The sequence below is a fragment of the Strongylocentrotus purpuratus genome, unplaced genomic scaffold (genome assembly GCF_000002235.5).
Source record: "Strongylocentrotus purpuratus isolate Spur 01 unplaced genomic scaffold, Spur_5.0 spur5_scaffold_19, whole genome shotgun sequence".
Classification (NCBI taxonomy): Eukaryota; Metazoa; Echinodermata; class Echinoidea; order Camarodonta; family Strongylocentrotidae; genus Strongylocentrotus; species Strongylocentrotus purpuratus.
The window spans coordinates 17,453,158-17,473,543 of record NW_022145604.1 but is presented as its reverse complement, the minus strand read 5'-3'; the positions used below and the strand labels follow the sequence as shown (position 1 = coordinate 17,473,543).

At 36.3% G+C, this 20,386-nt stretch overlaps 1 protein-coding gene across 1 annotated transcript; it reads right to left on the bottom strand.

Annotated features, from left to right (window-relative positions):
• Nucleotides 1-224: 224 nt before the first annotated feature.
• Nucleotides 225-17,638, bottom strand: LOC105438520 (deleted in malignant brain tumors 1 protein-like). The gene is made up of 8 exons (XM_030990452.1): nucleotides 17,335-17,638; nucleotides 16,376-16,669; nucleotides 13,688-13,708; nucleotides 9,268-9,393; nucleotides 7,717-7,794; nucleotides 4,366-4,412; nucleotides 2,765-2,932; nucleotides 225-573 (listed from the first exon to the last, which is right to left on the bottom strand). Exons 1-8 carry the CDS (start codon nucleotides 17,615-17,617, stop codon nucleotides 334-336), a joined length of 1,257 nt encoding a protein of 418 aa, XP_030846312.1. The 5' UTR covers nucleotides 17,618-17,638; the 3' UTR covers nucleotides 225-333.
• Nucleotides 17,639-20,386: the final 2,748 nt, after the last annotated feature.

Genomic DNA, 20,386 nt, shown 5'->3' with positions numbered 1-20,386 from the left:
ACCCTAACGGGTGCAGATCTCTGTTACAAGATCAGCACCCCATACGTTGCAATTCTGCACCCAAAGTAGTGTGACGAATTACACCCTAAGGGATGCTGCCATTGTAGTTATTTTCTGCACCCCTAAGGGTGCACGTATATGCTCCCTCTAGGGTGTAAAAATGCACCCCACCCTATATGGTGCTGCCATAGTAGCAGAGGTCTGCATCTCTAATGGAGCAAATTTTTACCTTTATTTTTTAGTGTGCATGATCGCGGTTTATAAAATTCAATCTTTAAAATAAATCATAAGGAATTTCAAATGGATTCGACTCTGATTTCTAAAAACTCGATATCACTCAATACTGAGACAAGCTAGGAAGGGAATCCATCGCTTCCGGTCAATGAGACCAACGGCACCGTTATCCTCATACCTGTAGGTGAAGTTGTTAGTGGATGTCTTTTGAATGACTTCAGTCAATGTGGAGATTATAGTCAGTATTTCGTTTGAGACCTGCTGGGAGCTCGCTGTCTCGAAGGTACTCTCTGGGATGTTTAAGATATTATCCACCGCTCCTATCACGCTCTCGGAAACCTATTAGAAATTGATTTGTAAGTGATATATTGTTAGGCATGGATGTAATTTATTCCCAGTCCACTTGCAATAATTAAAGGACAGGTTAATTGATTTTTAATATTGATGTGATTTGCATCATGGCATAAGGGAAAGTGACATCAAACACTTGTATAAAGTACCCGCCTTAGAAACATTCAAAGTAATGATTATTAACAATTATAAAACTAAAATACCGCCCCATTTTCGCACTTGTCACTTGAAGAGCGCTCCGAACACTCCTACGATTTGTGACGTCTCTGAAGGGACCAAATGAGCTATGCACACGATTTTCCATAACTTACATACACTCCAGTGCCTGTTTTGTCGTTTTCTCTTCACTTATTTCTCTTACGTTATAAGAGTCATTTTGACTGTTTTTTTTCTTCATTATAAATGTCGAACATTGTTAATTTTGAAGAAAAAAACAGTCTTGAGTCTACTAACATCAGCGTTTATCAACTTTTTTTTTTTTTTTTTTTTTTTTTTTTTGGGGGGGGGGGCACATATAACAATTATTTCTCCATAATTATAAGAGTTTGATTATAAGATATACCCTTTGCCCCGTGGACAAATTGTCCATTTTTTATTGAAACGTTTTTCCCGTAGATCGTCTAGCTATCTCTTAATCCTATCACCATTTCGTTATCTCCTGTGCTGTACACTACATGAAGGACGCAGATCGGATCGCCCCATATAATTTTCGAAAATCGTTTAATGCGCGTCGTACAATAGGTTGTGATAAAGAAAAATCACGATTTGATTTGATGGTATTAAAAAGAAGGCTGAGTTCTGGGAAGAGGTGAAAAATAATTTGTGAGCGCTATCATTGTTATTATGCAAGTGTGGAATAACATCAGATTAAAAATGTTCCCTGAAAAGCATGGCTCTTCAAATGCCTTAATATTCTAAATATGGCATGTAACATCATGAAATTCGGGACGGATTTTTATGCCACATGTTCGTGTAGTCCCATATACATCGTTCTGTGTACAGTGCTTGTAACTTTACCAAGACTTGGCCAAATTTCTTACAATTTGATGATTCCAGGACCTTGCAGTACACACCAATACTTATTTGCTAGATGATCAACCTTTTCTGATCGATTCCACAACGTTTTTTTTCCACAATGCAATCGCATGACTAGAACTCAACTTTATCTTTAAACTTGTAAAGAGTGACTCTTAGTGATTAATGCTCGTAAATATCACTGCTACAGCAGCTATAATCTCGTCGTCTTTACTTTTACATATTTCCTATTATTTTAAGAAGGTAAACATCAGCATTGATAATTGTGGGAGAACACTCACTCAATTATTCTTCTTCTTTAAGTAATTAATGTTAGAATAGGATCAGTATAATAGGCATAAATAGGACTATTGAAAGAGCATCTCCATCATATATGGCACTCTGAGATTTAAAAAAATAAAATAAACAAAGTAATTTACATTCCAAAACTGCTTACTAGCGTATAGGTTCCCTTGATCCTCTATTTATATTAACGTTGATTATAATAATGGAAATGGTTATATTTTTACTTAATGAGTCGTAAAAGACCGTTCCGTGACAAATTTTGGAGTTCTTAGTTGTCTATCATGTTATAATTTTTTTTTTAAACAAACTAAGTTGATAAATGATGGTAGTTTCATGATCTTTGCTTGTACGCTCTCAAAATTAACAATAACAATAATGATAGAGATAATGATAATGATAATAAAAATCCCCCTAATCGCTTGTGAATCCCATTGTTTCATACGTTTTGCCTCGATCAATTAATATTTTTTTAAAAGACTAATCATGTTGTCCCAATGTTGCTAATTTGTATGATAAGATAATCCTTGAAGGGCATTTTCAAACAATTTATCTCCTATCTCACATTCTTCTTACTTCTCCTTTATCTCTCCCTTCATTTTCACTTTTATTTTGCCATTCCATTTGGGAAATCTACACCACTATCTACATGCGAGCCTCTTTGTTTATAACTAGAACCATAAGGCCCCAATTTTGTCCCTTGAGGAATTACAGTGAGCTCATCCTCCAATTGAGAATTGCTCCCTCTAATTACAAAAGCTTGGTTCTGCGATGACGTGTTATATGATATATCCATACAATAAATAATTGTACGCAATGCGATATGTACTTGAGGAGCATCACTAAAAGTTTAAAATCTTACTTGTACAATGACATCTTCTGTTAAGTTCTGCTCCGATGCAAATCCAACGATGCTTCTTAATTTGTCGGTGACCGACTCCAGGAGTTCCTCATCAAATTTCGTTGATTTCTCTGTTACATTCGCTAATTCATCAGATATAACTTCTATATTGTCCATCGTGATATTTGTCTAAATTAGCAATTATTGAAAAAGAAAATGTGAGAAAATGAAACACAACTAACCCTCAAAACTTTAACTGCGTATCAGAGCTGTACAAATATAAACATATATTCAAAATTGAAAGAAAAAAGTAAATGAAACTACAAAAAAGGAGATAACTTCATAAAATATTATAATTTTTCAGAATTGCATCCCTATTTCTACCTTTTGGGGTTCCTTTTTGGCTATCACAACCGCTTGCGGAGATAAGCTAAGGCTTCCAAAAATGCACGAATACTTCGCCTTCGTAACATTGTATGGGTACATGCTGGGTTGAGAACGTTAACGTGGTTTGATTGGCATTTGTACGCTTGTAAAATATATGAATATTCCCCAGGAAACTAAGCGTGTGCACTATCATGTGCTGATTAGCAATTTAATCCAATGACCGGGGTACAAATAATTACAATGTAAAGTGCTTCGCAACATAATAATATTATAAGCGGTGCTTTACAAATGTAACTATTATTATTATTATTATTATTACTACTACTATTATCATCATATGTAAAGCAGATAGATGATCTAGACTATGCTTTTTACATGCTCGCTTCCAGTGGCCGATCCAGGGGGGGGGGCCGGGGGGGGCCCGGCCCCCCCCCCCTTGAGAAAAAAATCATGTAAAATCACGTGATTTTTACCTTTTTTGGGGTTGGGCCCCAAATTGTGCTTTCTACCCCCCCCCCCTCACCCCCCCCCCCCCCCCCCCCCACTGAGCAACTTTTCGGCCGGCGCGATTTTCAAATTTTCGGGAGCAAAAAAAAAAAAAAAGTTGGGCCCCCTCCCCTAAGAAATCCTGGATCCGCACCTGCTCGCTTCCTATCATCATTTGAAGAACGATGTGAGGTTTTCCTTATTTGTTATAAAGTTAAGAAAGTTTCACGTGTATTCGGGATCATTATTAGGATGACCTAGCGCATGTATATATTTGCTTTGATGGTCTTATATTAAAACATTGTACAGTCTCCGAAATATTCTTCTATCAACGTATAAAACAGAGGGGAAGGGAAATCGGTGAGAGTCTTTAATAGGTTTCCTGTGATTATTCTTCATGCACTGATATCATAATATTGAGAGTGATATATCTATTAAGAATATATATATATATATATATATATGCGTGAAGAAAATGGTCTAGGAACGTGAGACGTAGCTGTACTTTACAATTTTATTACGAGCTTTCAGCTTGTGAGGCCTTATTCAGATTCTGAAGTGCAAACACATACAAAAACAAATACATTGTATGAAAAATATACATGGCATACAAACTTATATATATATATAGAGAGAGAGAGAGAGAGATAGAGAAGGAGAGAGAGAGATAGACAGAGAGAGAGAGCATTATAGGTGAGAGCAAAAGGAAAAGCAACTGAAAAAGTTATTAATGTTTAAGGATGACTTACATTCACTATCTTATTAACTTCTTCTTTGATTGGTGAGAGAGTTGTAACTGTGAAAAGAAAATCAAGCACAATTAAAAAAGAAATGATGTGGAGTATAATCACTATAGTAGAGAATTATTCGGTTTCCGTGGTACATGGGAGCACTAAAATTAAAGGCTATCATGAGGCACAGGCTTAAGAGATGATTTCAAAGTTATTAAATTATATAATTTTCTCCTAAAAATAAACAAAAAGCAAGACGATGGAAAAGAAAAATTACTTTAAATAGCCATTTTATGACATGTTATCGTACATTTTGTGGACACACACTAAATAATTCATAAAATAGTGTGTGTCAAAAATAATCAACTGTGACTGATTGCCAAAAAAAAAATCGAGAAAGAAGAAAGAAGAATGCCTTTATGTAATCACACATGTACATGGTTACCCCTGCACTAGAGTGGGAATAATGCAACTATCATTATTCCTGATGACTAATCTTGTGATGACTCTCAATTATTACAGCTGAACAGCTGAAATGTCCATGTTCAACTATGCGTTTCGGTGTATATCGTTTCAAATATAATTAAAGATGCCGTTTAAACGAAAATGATATAAACAAATTGCAAATTGTGTAAAAAAAGTGCTGCGAGACTTGTTGAACGAGCAAGAGGGAGAGATCCAGTAACACCCATATTGACTCGCCTTCATTGGTTATCTATAGAAGAAAGAATTGTTTATAAAGTTCTCATGTTGTGTCACAAGGTAATGATTCACAAATCCCCGACTTATCTTCTGGATATTATTTCTTTCTTACATACCCGGTAAAAATGTCCGCTACTCATAAAGAATTTCCTGATTTCCCTACCACATCAACCCAAACGCATGGTTCCAGTGGCGTAGACAGGTTCGTACTACTGGGGGGATGACTCAGGGGCGGATCTAGCTTTTTGCTAAGGGGGAGGGTGACCAATAATGACGATGCGGAGCATCGTCCACGAGCCGCGAAGCGGCGAGCCGATTTTTTTTTTGGTGTTTATTTGAACCCCGTAAGTGATGTTTTCCTGGCATCTATTAACACAATGGAGACCATAAAAAGCAGTGCATGATAACGTCTTTTTAAATCAAGTAACAGTTAAATACACAGTTATATCCAGAGTTATCATGTGTTTGGTTAAGTTACCAGATGAGTTGAATATCTTCTCACAATATTTGCACTTGAAAGGGTTTCTCTCCAGCGTGCGTTCTTTTTTCTTTCTTTTTTCTTTTTTTTTTCTTCTTTTTTTCCTTTTTTTTTGGTTTGTTTTTTCGGGCCGTAGATCCGCGCCTGTTTAATCTTGTGGTTATCTTGTGGTTTCCAAACCACAAGATAACCACAAAATACATGTAAGAGTTTTCTCTTTTTTTACCGTCTGAATTGGCTTTCACCGTGTGAATGCGGCTAATAACAATAAACACAATTACAATAATGATGAGGATTATTATTATCATCATCATAATTATTATTATTATCAATATTATAATTGTTATCATTATTATTATTACTATTATTATCATCATTATGACTTATTAAGTAAGCAAATATCATTCCCCAAAACCTGGGGGGATGATTGTACATGCCATCCCCCTCATCCCCCCCCCCCCCCGTTGTCTACGCCCCTGCATGGTTCTGGTGCTTGTTCAACGGCAGCGCCTGTCTTGTGGAACCAGCTTCCTGACCAGCTGCGAGTTGTTGAGAGCACTTACGGCTTTGGGAGAGCCATGAAAATTATTTGTTTTCTGGGGGTTTCCTAGAGCTGCCTTGTCATTTTGCTGGTTAGGAGGTTGGTTCAACATAATGGGTATCTGTTTGTTGAATTTGTAATATGTAATATATAATGTCAAATAGTTTGACTTAGGTGTAATTAAGGGTGAATTTGATTTGGTTTGAAAATGTCTTTTTGTGGGAAAATAACGACCATTAGTTGTCGAATCGACTTTACCAAATCATAGTTAACTGGAAAGATTACATAAGAGGGCAGCATAAATATGATATCTCGTTCTTCCTGGGATACCCCATCTGAACAAATTTGTGAAATACTATCCTGGCCGAAAGTAGATAATCTGTTTTTAGAGCATCTTGTTGTATGATTCACAAATGTTTACATAAAGCTACACCTGAAGTACTCGGTGATAAGTTTATTTGTATCGAAGCAGTATCATCTCGAACAACAAGGAGCACAAATACGATAAAATTAGGATGCTACACGCTTGTACGAATTTTTACCAGAAGTCATTTCTAGTCACAGGTCCATCAAACTGGAATAACTTGCCAGAAGAACGCATTAGATTTATAGAAAATATGAAACCATTTAAACGAGAAATGGCAAAATGGCAAAAGGCATCCTCGTATAATGGTATAATATAACTCTTCTTTCTCTCCTCTTTGTATATATTTTATTATATCTTTATTTTATTTTTTCTTGTTTGTTTGTTAATGTTTATTATTTTTATTTTTTACTGTTTGTTTCAATTTGGATATATGGCATTTGCATATTTGTATCATATACATATTACTAATTTCGTTGTTCTCCATGTTCAAATCCGTTAATATATAATCTGGTTTGCAATTTTGTGTTTGTTAAAGTCATATTTTGTAATTTTCTATTTTTATTTATATTTTGATTTGTTGAAATGTATAAACTTGCTTGTGTAATGAAGGGCCTCAACGAAAACCAGTATTTATTTGCTGCTTGGGCTACCCTTCTTTTTTAGAATGTGTAATAAATAAATTCAAATAATCTACGCTGACTAGCTCTAAACACGACCTTAAGGCCGACCAGAATAGCTATCGTGTGAATACGGCTTAAAATCAGCTGTGTTACCAAACGCATTAATGCTCTCGTCAACCTATGTTATCATCAAAGCTGATTGTACTGGAACCGTCATGTTAAACTTTTCGACAACCAATGATGGAAATTAGCCTGATAGAATGTTGTCTCGCCATTCGTCCCTTTCTACGAAGGTATGCAGTACCCAAGAGCATAGAAATATTATTCTCTAGTTGGCATCTCTCTTGTTTGGTACTATCTTGCAAGGTTCTGAGTAAAGCTTTATGAATAACAATTGTTGGCAACATAAAGTAGATGGCAACTCGACATAAAATACTGTCAGTGATAAGTAAGTTAACTTCTAAACTATGTTCTTACTTAACCCGCGCTTTCTCCATCTGAGAGAGCACACAATGTCTAGTTTCCAACGACAACTGTGGGGGAGTTGGCTACTCCATAGTTGGTACGTAGGGATTTTAGTGGGCTACTATAGTTTTGATTTTATGCAAATAGCCCTGACATTTTATAAGCTATTTACAAGTGATTGTTTTTTAACGGTTACCTAAAGAGCTGCTAGTTGTAGATACCGGAGATAGAGTAGATGAGATCCCTTGAGTAGTGTCTTCCTGTGATGTTTGGCCTGGAGTACAATTCCAAGGAGGTAAATGAATCATATTGACAATTGACTAAATAAACGAATTCGTAAAGTAAACCACGTGATTACGAATGGTAGTTGGAAAGGCTCGATTATGTTAAACAGTAAAGATGGTATTCATGAAATATTATTTGAGTTCGAACACGCAAAATTGAAGAAATGTTCCCATGCTATTGGTTAAATGAATTATACGTTCGAAAGAATATTCAATTAAGTATAATAAACAAAACTATTACAATTTGATAGAAGTAGCTAAAAAAGATTTTGTTGATATATCTAGTTTCAAGACGAAAAATTATTATTTACCCCTACTGAAACAAAAACGTCAAAAACCAAATATTACACGTTACTGGGAATATTACTTGAATTTACCTTTTACTTTAATTGGCAGAAAGTATTCAATTTAAATTTCAACAAATAGGAAATAATAGGATAAAGCAAGTTAATTTTAAAATATTGCATAATATATTTCCATCAAAACATAATTTATGCAGATGGCGTATAATTGAAAATGACTAGTGTGATACATGTAAAGAAACAAAATTACTTCTCATGTCTTGTTAAAATGTAACAAGGTTAGAGTTTTTTGGAAAATTAATGAAAACTTATATTATAATTACTTTCATGAACAAATAAATATTATGAAAAAGCTAGTTATAGGTTATGATATTAAAAGAAGGAGAACTTTGTGATAAACTTCATGTTAATTTTAGGAGAATAGATAATAAACATAATGTATATCCAACTTCGGTGTGATGGTAAAGAGTACAATAGTAAAAGTCTGTTCATTAATTTCAAATTAGAACTACGATATTATATAGCAAATAAACAAAGTTTTTTATTGACGAAACACAAAGAAATTTTTCAAGAAATGTTAAGGCTATAACTATTTATTTCATTACTTTTGTCTTTTTGTATTATGTTAAAATGTAAATTGATGTAAATATATAACAAATGTGTAATATGTGAAATAAAACACCTCGGTAAGAGGACAAGAAAAAAAAATCATCAAAGCTGATTGTATTGGAACCGTCATGTGAAAATTTTCGACAACGAATGATGGAAATTAGTCTGATAGAATGTTGTATCGCCATTCATCCCTTTCTACGAAGGTATACTGTAACCAAGAGCACATAAATATCATTCTCTAGTTGGCATCTCTTTTGTTTGGTACTAGCTTGCAAGGTTCTGAGAAAACTTTATGACAATTGTTTGCAACATAGTAGATTACAACTCGAAATGAAAGACTGCCAGTGCTATGCAGATTTACTTTTAAACTATGTACTTTTTAACCCGTGCTTTCTCCATCTGAGAGCACACAGTGTCTGGTTCCAAACTACAACTGCGGTGAGTTGGCTACTTCATTAGTTGGTACGTAGTGGGCTACTATAGTTTTGATTTTATGCAAATAGCCCTGATATTTTACAAGCTATTTACAATGATCTTTTTTACGCTTACCTAAAGAGCTGATAGTTGTAGATACCGTAGATATAGTCGATGTGATCCCTCGAGTAGTGTCTTCCTGAGTTGTTTGGCTTTGAGGACAATCCAAGGACTCAAATGAATCATAATCTTGACAATCGGCTATGAAAACGAGAGGGAGAGATTGAAATTGGAAATGTGAATTTTAGTTTTCTTTTAAAAATCAAGAATCTTAGCAGATAGATAGTAGAATGCAGACAATCAATAGAAATACAACATTCGTTACAACTTTATGATTGCATGCATATCATACATTTATGTTAATAGCTAAATTTGAGGTTCTTAATATTTCATTTTTCATTTTTAGTTAATACTTGAATGTTTATGTATTTAGGGATTCTACACACTCAGTTAAAATTTTTGTGAACAAGTTGTTTAAAAGTTTAAACCTCGGATTAACGGGTGACCTGATTGTTTTTAAGGCCTAGATGTGGCATTTTTAACACCTTTTTGTTCCAGAAAACATCAATCATAATTTCATATTAATGTGAAATAATTAGTTCAATTCCTGGCTAAAATCTACTCTGGAAGTTAATTTATAATGTAGTTATTTTGGTTTAAAGAAAGTTGTTTAAAAAGGAGCTGTTGTTCAGTGGGGGTTGTTTACGACAAAAGGGTTGTATAATAAATGGGGTATAATTTGGGTTTGATACTCTGAATAAGTGCACCACTACTTATGGGTCTCTATATAGGTATAAGAAGACTATTAAACAATATGGTAGGGTAATACACCAGTTTACGGTTGTATCAGTGCGCATGCGCAGACAGTTGACCTCGGGTCATTGGCCCTGAAACAGGGCCAATAACCTTTGACCAGTGATATTTATGCGTAAATTAAGATTGCGCTCATGCAAATGATGATGTGCGCGCACAACGCAGCGCGTAGGCAGTGATATCATCATAATTTGCATAAGCGCAATCTTAATTTACGCATAAATACATGACCTCCAGGTCATTGACTTTGTTTAAAATGGCGCACACAACCGTAAACTGGTGTATTCTGCAATTTATGAATTAGCGCCAAAACAGTGCCCATTTTGCATGACAAGCGTTCACGCACGTATAAACTGCATAATAGGGATGCATCCAATCTCTATGGCAAGGAGTTTAGCACACGTTATAACCGAGTGCGCGATCAGTGCTGCACTGCATGACGCGACGATTTTAAGTCTACCTATATTCTGACATTTGCGTACAGATACTGACAATTTTATCTGTGAACTTACGCTATGAGTTAAAAACTTCAAATTGGTTAATAGAAAAGTGATTTCAATTTAGCCATTGAATCCCCAGTCACTTAGAAGCGCGTCGGTAGCTTGGTCGGCCATGATGTAAAATAAAGCTTTCAACCAACGCTCACTTTACTGGCACGTGACACATGTCGTCATATGTAAACAACACTGTCTAAAAGCTCTCGTATAGTAAATATAGCAGTCATTAAATTTTAAACAGCGAATGTTTAACAAAATTACTTTCGTTTCGAGCAACGTTGTTTACAATTTGTTCAACTGTTGTTTAAGATAGTGTACAACTGTAAGTGAACATTACTTTTTTAAGCAGCGTTTTTACGGTGTAGGATATTTACCGCTTGGAAAATCACCCCGGGCCAATTACCAGCGGGACAATTACCCCCACACCCTCCCCAAAGACAATTACCCCCTGACAATTTCCCCGAAAAAAATTATCTCCCCCCTCCCCCAGGACAACCACAAATTTGGCGTGAAAATTAACGGCTCTTTTTAAAATGACGCCGCTACACCCCCCCCCCCCCTTAAAAAAAACGCCGCGGCCTTTTTCTTTCGTTCGTTTAAATGTATCACAACTGGATGAAGAAAAAAAGGTTTTACTTGTATTCACTTAAGCTCTGTGATATGCATGGTGTAAATGTGAAGCGTATAATGCTTTCCGTCTGCTCTGCATGTAATGAACAAGGCTAGAAAATTGCGATACGCCATGCACATCAATCCGGAATGAAAATCAGTTTACCATTCCCATGATTCTAGAAGGCACGTTTTTTTTTTTTTTTTTTTTTTTTTGGGGGGGGGGGTTTACCAATTTTGCGTTAAAACTTGCATCGATTCGACTTTTGTCTTTATAATCCCATCATTGATCATGTCCGTGGCTATTCGTGTTAGAAATTATAATTGAAGCAGAGAGTAGCAGGGATACCGTGGTATATTGGAATATTCACTTGATTTTAAATCGAAGGACTTAGGGTTCGAACCCAAGCCTGGCACTAAAGTCATTGTAAGGGTCTCAGTCTATAATACGATAATCCGATGACCCGGTTAATAATATACCTGTAATGCGCTTAAAGACGAGTTGACGTCGATGTATTAAGTGCTATATAAACCTCGAATATTGTTATTGTAATTAAAATGAATAGGCCAGTTAACGGATAGCCAGTGAGCTCATGTGACGTGACGGGCCAAAGGTCAAATGAGATGTGCTGCTGCCTGCTAGCACAGCTACAACACTGACGACCTCACACTTGAAGGGTCCCTAAATCTTCAACCGAGTATTCGGTTTGCTCAGTTGAAATGATTATCACGTTAGTAACTCAGTATCAATACTAAATTTAAAAAAACCAACGAATATCAATCTATAAATATTTCTGCTAGATTTTAGAACTCCGATACAGTAAATCGCATTTGATTGCAAGCTTAGAATAGGTATATCTTTTGTCACGTAACTGCATAGAAGATGCTGAGTCCACTGTTTACCGGGGGGGGGGGGCGTTTCTCGAAACCATAACTACAGGATCAACGACATCTCGCCACTGTCACGCAACTTGTCTGCTAAGTGTTTCACGAAGCCGTCTTTGCCAAGATGAGCGACAACTTCCGCGACAATGAGTTGTCACTGCTCCGAACCCGTCATATCTTTTTAATTGCTGTAAAGCGCCATCACAAGTCAGTTTGTTGCTATTCCATGGGCCGCGAAATGTACGATTAGTTCCACTATCATTTTGAGAAAAATATAGACGAGTTCCGTATGTAATATTATGGGATGCGAAATGCAAATGTAAAGAAGTGATAATACAAATTATACAGAAATTTTAAAAAGCTGAATATAAACATTAAATCACAAATCGCTAAACTATAACATATAAATAAAAGAGATAAGAATGTTACACACTGTTGTCCATAGTCGATCCATAGTCTTTTCTTAGGATACCATCATACCTTTGGGGCCTATGTGCATTATTATTCCCTCTCTAATTACTTCTTCCAAATTATATTTTCAATATCAAATTAATTATATAACGAGTATTTATGAGACTCTAGAATAAAAACTGACTGAGAAATGGTATTTTGCCTAAAATTTCTCGTCACAATAAACAAAAAAGTACGTATTGATAAACTATCACATTACGGTATCCTTCAACTACCTTTTGATCGGATTGTCGAGTAAAAAACACTCACCGGTCTTTCTTCAATTTAAGAATCTTTGCAGAAATATGCAAATTGTTTGATGATCTACATTTGATGACACTATTTCGTATTTATTTTAGTATATGTTTGTTGTTGAACAATTTTAGCCCCAAAACTTGTTTTGGGTTATTCGTCATAAATCAAATGGATCGTGACAAAGACTATGTTCTTGAGCTGCTAGTATCGCGATATATCGATATCATGTCTGTCATGGCTTCGTGAAACGGTTTATCCACTTCATGACATCTCCGTAGGTCGCCGACAAAGATATGACTGACTGTCATGGAGTTGGTTTCGAGAAACGGCCCCTAGACCTTTCGGCCCGAATTCACAAAGGAGGTTTGTCGACAATCCTAGGTTTATATGCGTCACATGACGCGTTTGGACGCGTTTCAGACCAACATTTTCATAAACTGCTGACGTCGCACGAGGAAAATGTACTTTCTGTGCAGGGGTAGATTACTTTTCAGCTCTCATTTGTTTAATATTGACTAAAATAATGAAAGGGCCAAAAGGGAGCTGAGGATTGCTGACATCTAACTCCTGAACAGTTAAAGATGAATTTGAGTTCTGGTCATGCGGTTGCATTGTGAAAGAAACGGTGTGGAATGGATCAGAAAAAGTTGATTATGTAGCATATAAGTATTGGTGTGTACTGCAAGGTTCTGGAGTCATCAAAAACATAATAAATTTGACCCAGTCTTGGTAAAGTAACAAGCACTGTATACGGAAATATGTATGGGAGTACACAAAGGGTGTCAGGGCTACTAACCTTGATTTCCTTATTTTGTTATGCCCTTTACTCAGCCAGTATAAATTTTCTACCAAAATTGTTTGGCAACTGACATTTATTTGTACTCTTAGATATTCAGTGTAAGTTTCGTTTGATTCTGTGAGATTTTATATTTTTTAAAAACCAGAATTCAAGTTTATCCTTAATTACTGACATCCCAAACACTTACCTAGACATACATTTAGGGGATCTGCATAGTAAAGAGAGAAAAAATACATGAAATATTAAATACTAAACATGAAACATTTGACTTCAATTAAAACAATCTAAAACCCTTCAGTTCCACACCCGATACAGTAACAATTTAGGATTAGATAAAGAGGTTAAACCTCTTCATCATATTATATCTAAATGCGAGACTAATGAAAATACTTCAGTTGGCAAAGCGTTTAGAAAAATAAATTATTCCTTTTTTTTTGTTTGGAGGGAGGGGGGGGGGCAAATATCAGCCTATTAAGTTTTCCATCAAGCGACAGACCACGAACATTGACTTAAAGGTAGTATGTCCCATTTGCAGGCCCCACAACATGAAAAGGTTAAATTCCATTGGCATTTTAAAGATATACTAATTTAGAACTTCCCTAAAAAAAGAGGGGGGGGGTGGGCTTGAAAATGTCTTTAAGTATGAAAATAACGGCTATTAGTTGTCGAATCGACTTAAGAGCTAGAGAGCCAGTAAGTAATAGTCTGATATTCAGACCATTGTACCGAATGGTCGTACGTTTTATGTTGCGCAAAGATTTAATCAGTTTAATTTTGGCCATTACAAGAAGTGCACTGTAAAATAAAATCTCTGTAATTTTACAGCAAATCTGCTGGCAGCAGAGTCGCCATAAATTATGTTGTAAAAATACAGATTAGTTGTTATTTTCTCCTACAAACATTTCATGTATTTTCTTTTACAAATTGTATGTTGATTAAAATTACATCAGAATGAATGTAAAAACATAGTACAAAAATGTTGTATAAATACATATGTTTGTTAATTTGGTTTACAGCTTTGGTGTGGAAGTACCTTTTTGTGTATTTGTATTATAAAAACAGAATTTTGTTAAAGAATCTAGTAACTGCATTCAAATTAAATCACATCGAAGTAAAACTGCACCATATCCATTCAATTTAAGAAATCGTTGTACGAATACAGACATCTGTAAAAATACATTTAGGTAAACAATTTCATCTGTAAAATTACAGGCAAACTGTATTAGTAACTCTATTTTGCCTTAAAATTACAGGCAAACTGTTTTAGTAACCCTATTTTGTCTTAAAATTACAAATTTCTGATGTAAGTAAGTCTCACAATAAAAATGAAGTATTTTTACGGGACAGATCTGTAAAATTACAGGCAAACTGTATTAGTACTCTATTTTGCCTTAAAATTACAAATTTCTGATGTAAGTCAGTTTCGCAATAAAAATGAAGTATGAAGGGGTGACCAAAGTTCGCGGACATTTTAGAACATATTACAAAATGTGATATTCGATCTATGATTTCTCATATTCTACACAAATTTATTTATTTCAATTATTACCAAATGGACGGCAAAGTTTTTTTTTACTACAGATTGTTTTAACTAGAAAAATTTACCGTCAAAGGATTTCGGAGATATCGCGATCTAAAAAATCGATGTCCGATCGTGCGTGCGCGCTGCATCTAAAAAAGTCATAAAAACAATGAGACCTAACTTCACGCACGGTGGTTTACAGTTGATTTATCAAAAAATGTGTTCCATCAAAAATAAGGAAATATCATAATTTGCAAGGCAAGATATCGTACAATCAGTTAGTACCACTCTTTACTTACAATTTTGAGGATTTCTGATCTCAAAATGAAGATTTCCAGACCCTTATCGGTAAGTTGATAATTTTTCGGAACGGACGCAAATAACTGCAAAATTTGCCGATCTTTTGTCAATATTTTCACAATTTCGCACCCAATTCTAAAGAAAATTTCGTTTTGGGGTAATTTTATGACCCTCTTTCCATTGGTGATTTCAGATTTTCGAAATCTTACCGATTTTTTGAGAAAGCGAACTTTGGTCACGCGCGAACTTTGGTCACACCGCCATACGTTTACGAGATAGATCTGTAAAATTACAGGCAAACTGTATTAGTACCTGTATTTTGCCTTCAAATTACAAATTTCTGATGTAAATCATTCTCACAATAAAAATGAAGTACTTTTACGGGATATGTGTAGAAAATACATCCGAATTGCTGTATTTAGTTAAAACGTTACAAATCTGTATTTTTTTTTCCTGTAAAAATACAGATATTTTTTACAGTGTGGGTTATTGATGTAGAAAAATGCTCATGTACCCTTTAAAGCTCATTTTATATATGTTATAGAAGAAAGAAAAAAGCCAGTCAGTCACTCAATAGTGTCTTACAGTGAATTCTAGCAAGTCAACGATTTGTTTGCATAATTTGAATATTAGGACACTGCTAACCTTTACATTTCACAGATAGGACATTCATGACATATTCATAACTCCTGCAAAGTTCTACCGAATTTGATGTTGGCTGCAAAAGGGACATCGGAATGTTGGGTGACTTGGAGGTCATTAACAGTAGCAATTTATAGGAATGTACGCAAATGATTAAAATGTTACAGTAGTATTTGCTATACAGAAAACTCTTTTTAGAATTAATGCGGATATTATGTTATGAATAAAGATAAAGATTGTCCAAGAAGGATATTCCTAGATTTCAAATTATGTAAACCATTATGTATATTACAGCGATGTATTTATTGCAAGTTGCATTTGGTTCTTGTATGCAATATCGGATATCTTTCTCATTCCCGCTACACCAGGGATTCTTCAACTTAGGGTCCCCTACAGAGAATAATATCTCACCGCTGCATTTGACGGCTGCGTATTTATTGCAAGTTGCGTTTGGTTCGTGAATGCAATATCGGATATCTCTATCCTTTCTGGTACACCAGGGATTCTTCAACGTAGCGCTATTCGAAGACACTACAGATGGTGGGACGTCCCAGTCTAAGAGTTCCACCAATTGCAATCCGAACATTCGGCACACAACGGTTGCATCCGCTATCGTGAAGTTATCATCACAAACAGGTCCCCAGGAGCCGTGCTGATAAACCTCGACTCTACCTTCTGAATCACAAGGACCTTCTTCGAGCCGTACTGTGGAAGAATCACAGGTATTATTCTTTAAAACCTGACTTTCTAATATTCCAATTATATTCATATCAATAGGGTCTATACAGCAAACCTCTTCCATCACACACCCCTGAGTAATAAAATTGTAAAGGTGTTAATGGAAGAGAAGTCAATGGCCTGTAAGCCCCCATCACACCAAACTAGTCTCACTACGTTCTGGAACTTAAGAACTCTTTCTAGTTTTAGTGCCATGACTATCTTGATAATAGGGGATACTGTTGGTAGTCGGTATATCGTGAGCTTGAGTTTATTCATTATTAATAATACATGTACAAATACAAATTATAGGAGTGCTTTGAAGAAGATCACATGATCAGGCCCGTAGGAGGGGGGGGGGGGACACGGGGGGCACATGCCCCTCAATTTTTTTTCCAAGATCGGTTGAACTTTGTTAGACCCCTCCCCAGGACGTCGATCGATTACATGTATGTGCCCCCCCCCCCTCCAAAAAAAAACAAAAAACAAAAAACATCAAACTCTGGCTACGGCCCTGCACATGATCAAAATGGCTTTCCTTAAAACATACCTGACTGATTTACAAAACTCTCTTCGTCTTCTGCAAAACAGAGGGTCATTAAACAAATTCTGAAACCGTACCGTGATGTTACACCTACTGTTAGCGTACATACCTGCATCTTCACAGTCGATGCGCGTCACTTTGTCGCAAGTGGTGCTATCGCTTGTATTGTATATGCAGTGATCAATGCTATTCTCAGTGCCAGTGCAGTTCAGACCAACATTGGTAATTGGAAGCCAATTTTCGTTATAGTTCATATTCTGTATTGAATCCAAACCTGGATAGTCCAGCATCCCGCACAACACCTGTCCATCTCGTATGTCACTACTATTGCCACATAGTGAACCCCAACCTGTAGTCTCAGTGTAGAGCTCTACGCGTCCTTGTTGACGCATCAAAATATCGTTGTCAATGAACCGTACTGGAATAGATAGATTGAAAACATCTATGCATGAGAAATATTTTAAAAAAGGATTCCCATCTGCAGTACCCTTGTATAGTGCTGCTGGGATCTCGTGTTAACATATTCTAGCTTTCAATCTAAATAAAAGAATTATTTTCGAGAAGGAAAAAAAGAAAAAGAAAATATTTTCGTTTAAACTAGTTTCCCAAAATAACAATTCAAAGACATTTGTAGACTAAGCAGATGCCTTTAATCTTCTTCCCCCCCCCCCCTCTTCTCCTCTCTCCTCTCCATTCCCATTTTATACTCTTCGACCTGTGATCGTGCGACGATATACGCGCGCAGGCGCGTACGCAGGATTTTTTAAGGGGGGGGGGGGGGGGGGGGGGGGTTTAACATTTATAAATCGGGCCGAAAATTTCGCATCGACTCAGCCAGCCGCTGAATAAGCGGGGGGGGGGGGGGGGGGGGGGGGGGGGGGGGGGTAAGAGGTCGCTTTTTTATTTTATTTATTTATTTTTTTTTTTTTTTTTTTGGGGGGGGGGGGGGGGGTCCCAAAAAACGACTCAGCCGACCGCTGAGATAAGCGGGGGGGGGGGGGGTAAGAGGACACTTTTTTTTTGGGGGGGGTAAGGTCACCTTATTTAGGTCAGCCATGGGAATAATTTTTTTTTTTTTTTATAAAAAAAAAAAATCAAAAAAAAAATTAAAGGGGGGGGGGTTACACACAGAAAATACCAAAGGGGGGTTAACCCCCCAACCCCCCCCCCCCCCTGTGTACGCGCCTGCACGCGCGCTATCGCGGCATTTAGTTTCAAGGCAAAGGTTATAAGGTGAAAGAAATTTAGCATAAATAGGTCACTATTCATAACATTATGTCTGATTGTAAATGGAGAAAAATTGTTAGGGCTACGGGCTAACATAAAAAGAAATGTTAATCATGTAGGATATGCAAACAAAAATTATAGACCCAAAAGGGGCAAAAAAAATGCATGCCAAGTTTTAAAAAGATTGGATTTGAAACGGTATCTAAATGAGTTAGGTCGATATTCAATTTGATAAGACAATGACCAAGATAAAGATCGGGACTGCCAAACGTTTAGGATATAAAGGCAATGTTTAATTTTACCAAGAAGATTAAATCAGGAAAGAAAATTTCGCCTAGCATGTCACCCTTAAGTGATATTAGAGAAGGAAGACCTTAGTGGACCACTTGACATGCATATCTACAGTGCGTCCCGGAAAAACGAAACCGAGAACTATCGATGTTTTATCATAACTTAGTCACATTTGTAATTAATAAATGACACATATTTGGAAAGCTGAGATCCTCCTCTTTCATCTGATGTAACTCATATAATGCATATTTCATGCATGAGTGATTAAGATGAATTTGAAGAGAGGAAACCAAAAATTCATTTGGCGGACGATATCTGAATTTCAAAGAGAAAATCACATTTCTAGTCGGTTGAGTTTCTTCCCTTTCATATGACACCTCAATCACGAAAAATGAGCAAGGAATGACAAAGTTCTGTATGTTTAAAGTAGTGCTTGCATTTCCGTAATTTTATCAAACGACAAATTCGTTTTCACTGGCTGCCTGCCGTAGCAAAAACAAAATTGTCAAAAGACTTAACTCCGCTTCGTTGACAAACAGCCATGCATAAAGTCTTTCGTCTACGGCCGATTGTCAACGAAACGGATTTAAGTCTTTCCTTAATTCCGTGTGTTGCTTAATACCCCCTTCACATACACGGATTTTTCTTACTAGTCCTTACGGATCGCACAAATTCACGGAGCTTTCACGGATCCTTACGATTTGGCCACTTTTACGACCGGTTTAAGAGTTATAACGAGCTGTTTGCGGTTTATTACGGATCATTACGAGTTATTACGATGTATTTACGGCAACAGTCCATGATTCGTTACGATTTGTCACGGATAACTACGAGCAACTAACGTGTTAGTTACGACCTGTTTACATGTTGTTACGAATAGTTACGAGTAAGCTACAAGTTATTACGAGTCCTTGCAATTTTTAGCCAAAAAATAATAACTGAAAATGAAGTGTTCGAATTTGCAGCTTTTATACCTTTTCCAAAATCGTAAGCAGTTCATAAGCATGCGTAAATTATACGTATCTGTTCGTAAAAAAATTCGTAACTACACTTAAAATGTTCGTTATAACCCGTATCAATCCGTAAAGCCATCGTAAAATGACCCGAAATAAATCGTAAACACCACGTAAGCACACGTAACCATCCTTAAACTGCTCGCAATAATCCGTAAATAATCCGTAAACAAATCGTAAACTAACCATAACGAATCGTTACAAAAATCTGTTACGAGTCATTTACGGATTCTTGCGAGCAGTTTACGGATGGTGCCGTTTTGTTGCGAGCGGTTTACGGGTGGTAACGGATTGTTACGAGCTATTTACGAGCTATTTACGGACAAATCAATCCGTGGACAATCGTAAGAAGATTTTTGACAAGTCAAAAAATCTGCCTCTCCTTTCACGGATCCTTAAGAGTGTCTTTGAGTTGTTGCGAGTCGTGACGAGTTATTTACGGATACCAGCGAGTTATTTACGGATGATTGCGATTTACTACGAGTTGGCGATCCGTAAGGACTCGTAAGGAAAATCCGTGTATGTGAAGGGGGGTATAAGGCAGACAGCCAGTGAAAATGAATTCGTTTGATAAAATTATGGATATGCAAGCACTACTTTAAACATAAAGAACTTTGTTATTCCTAGCTC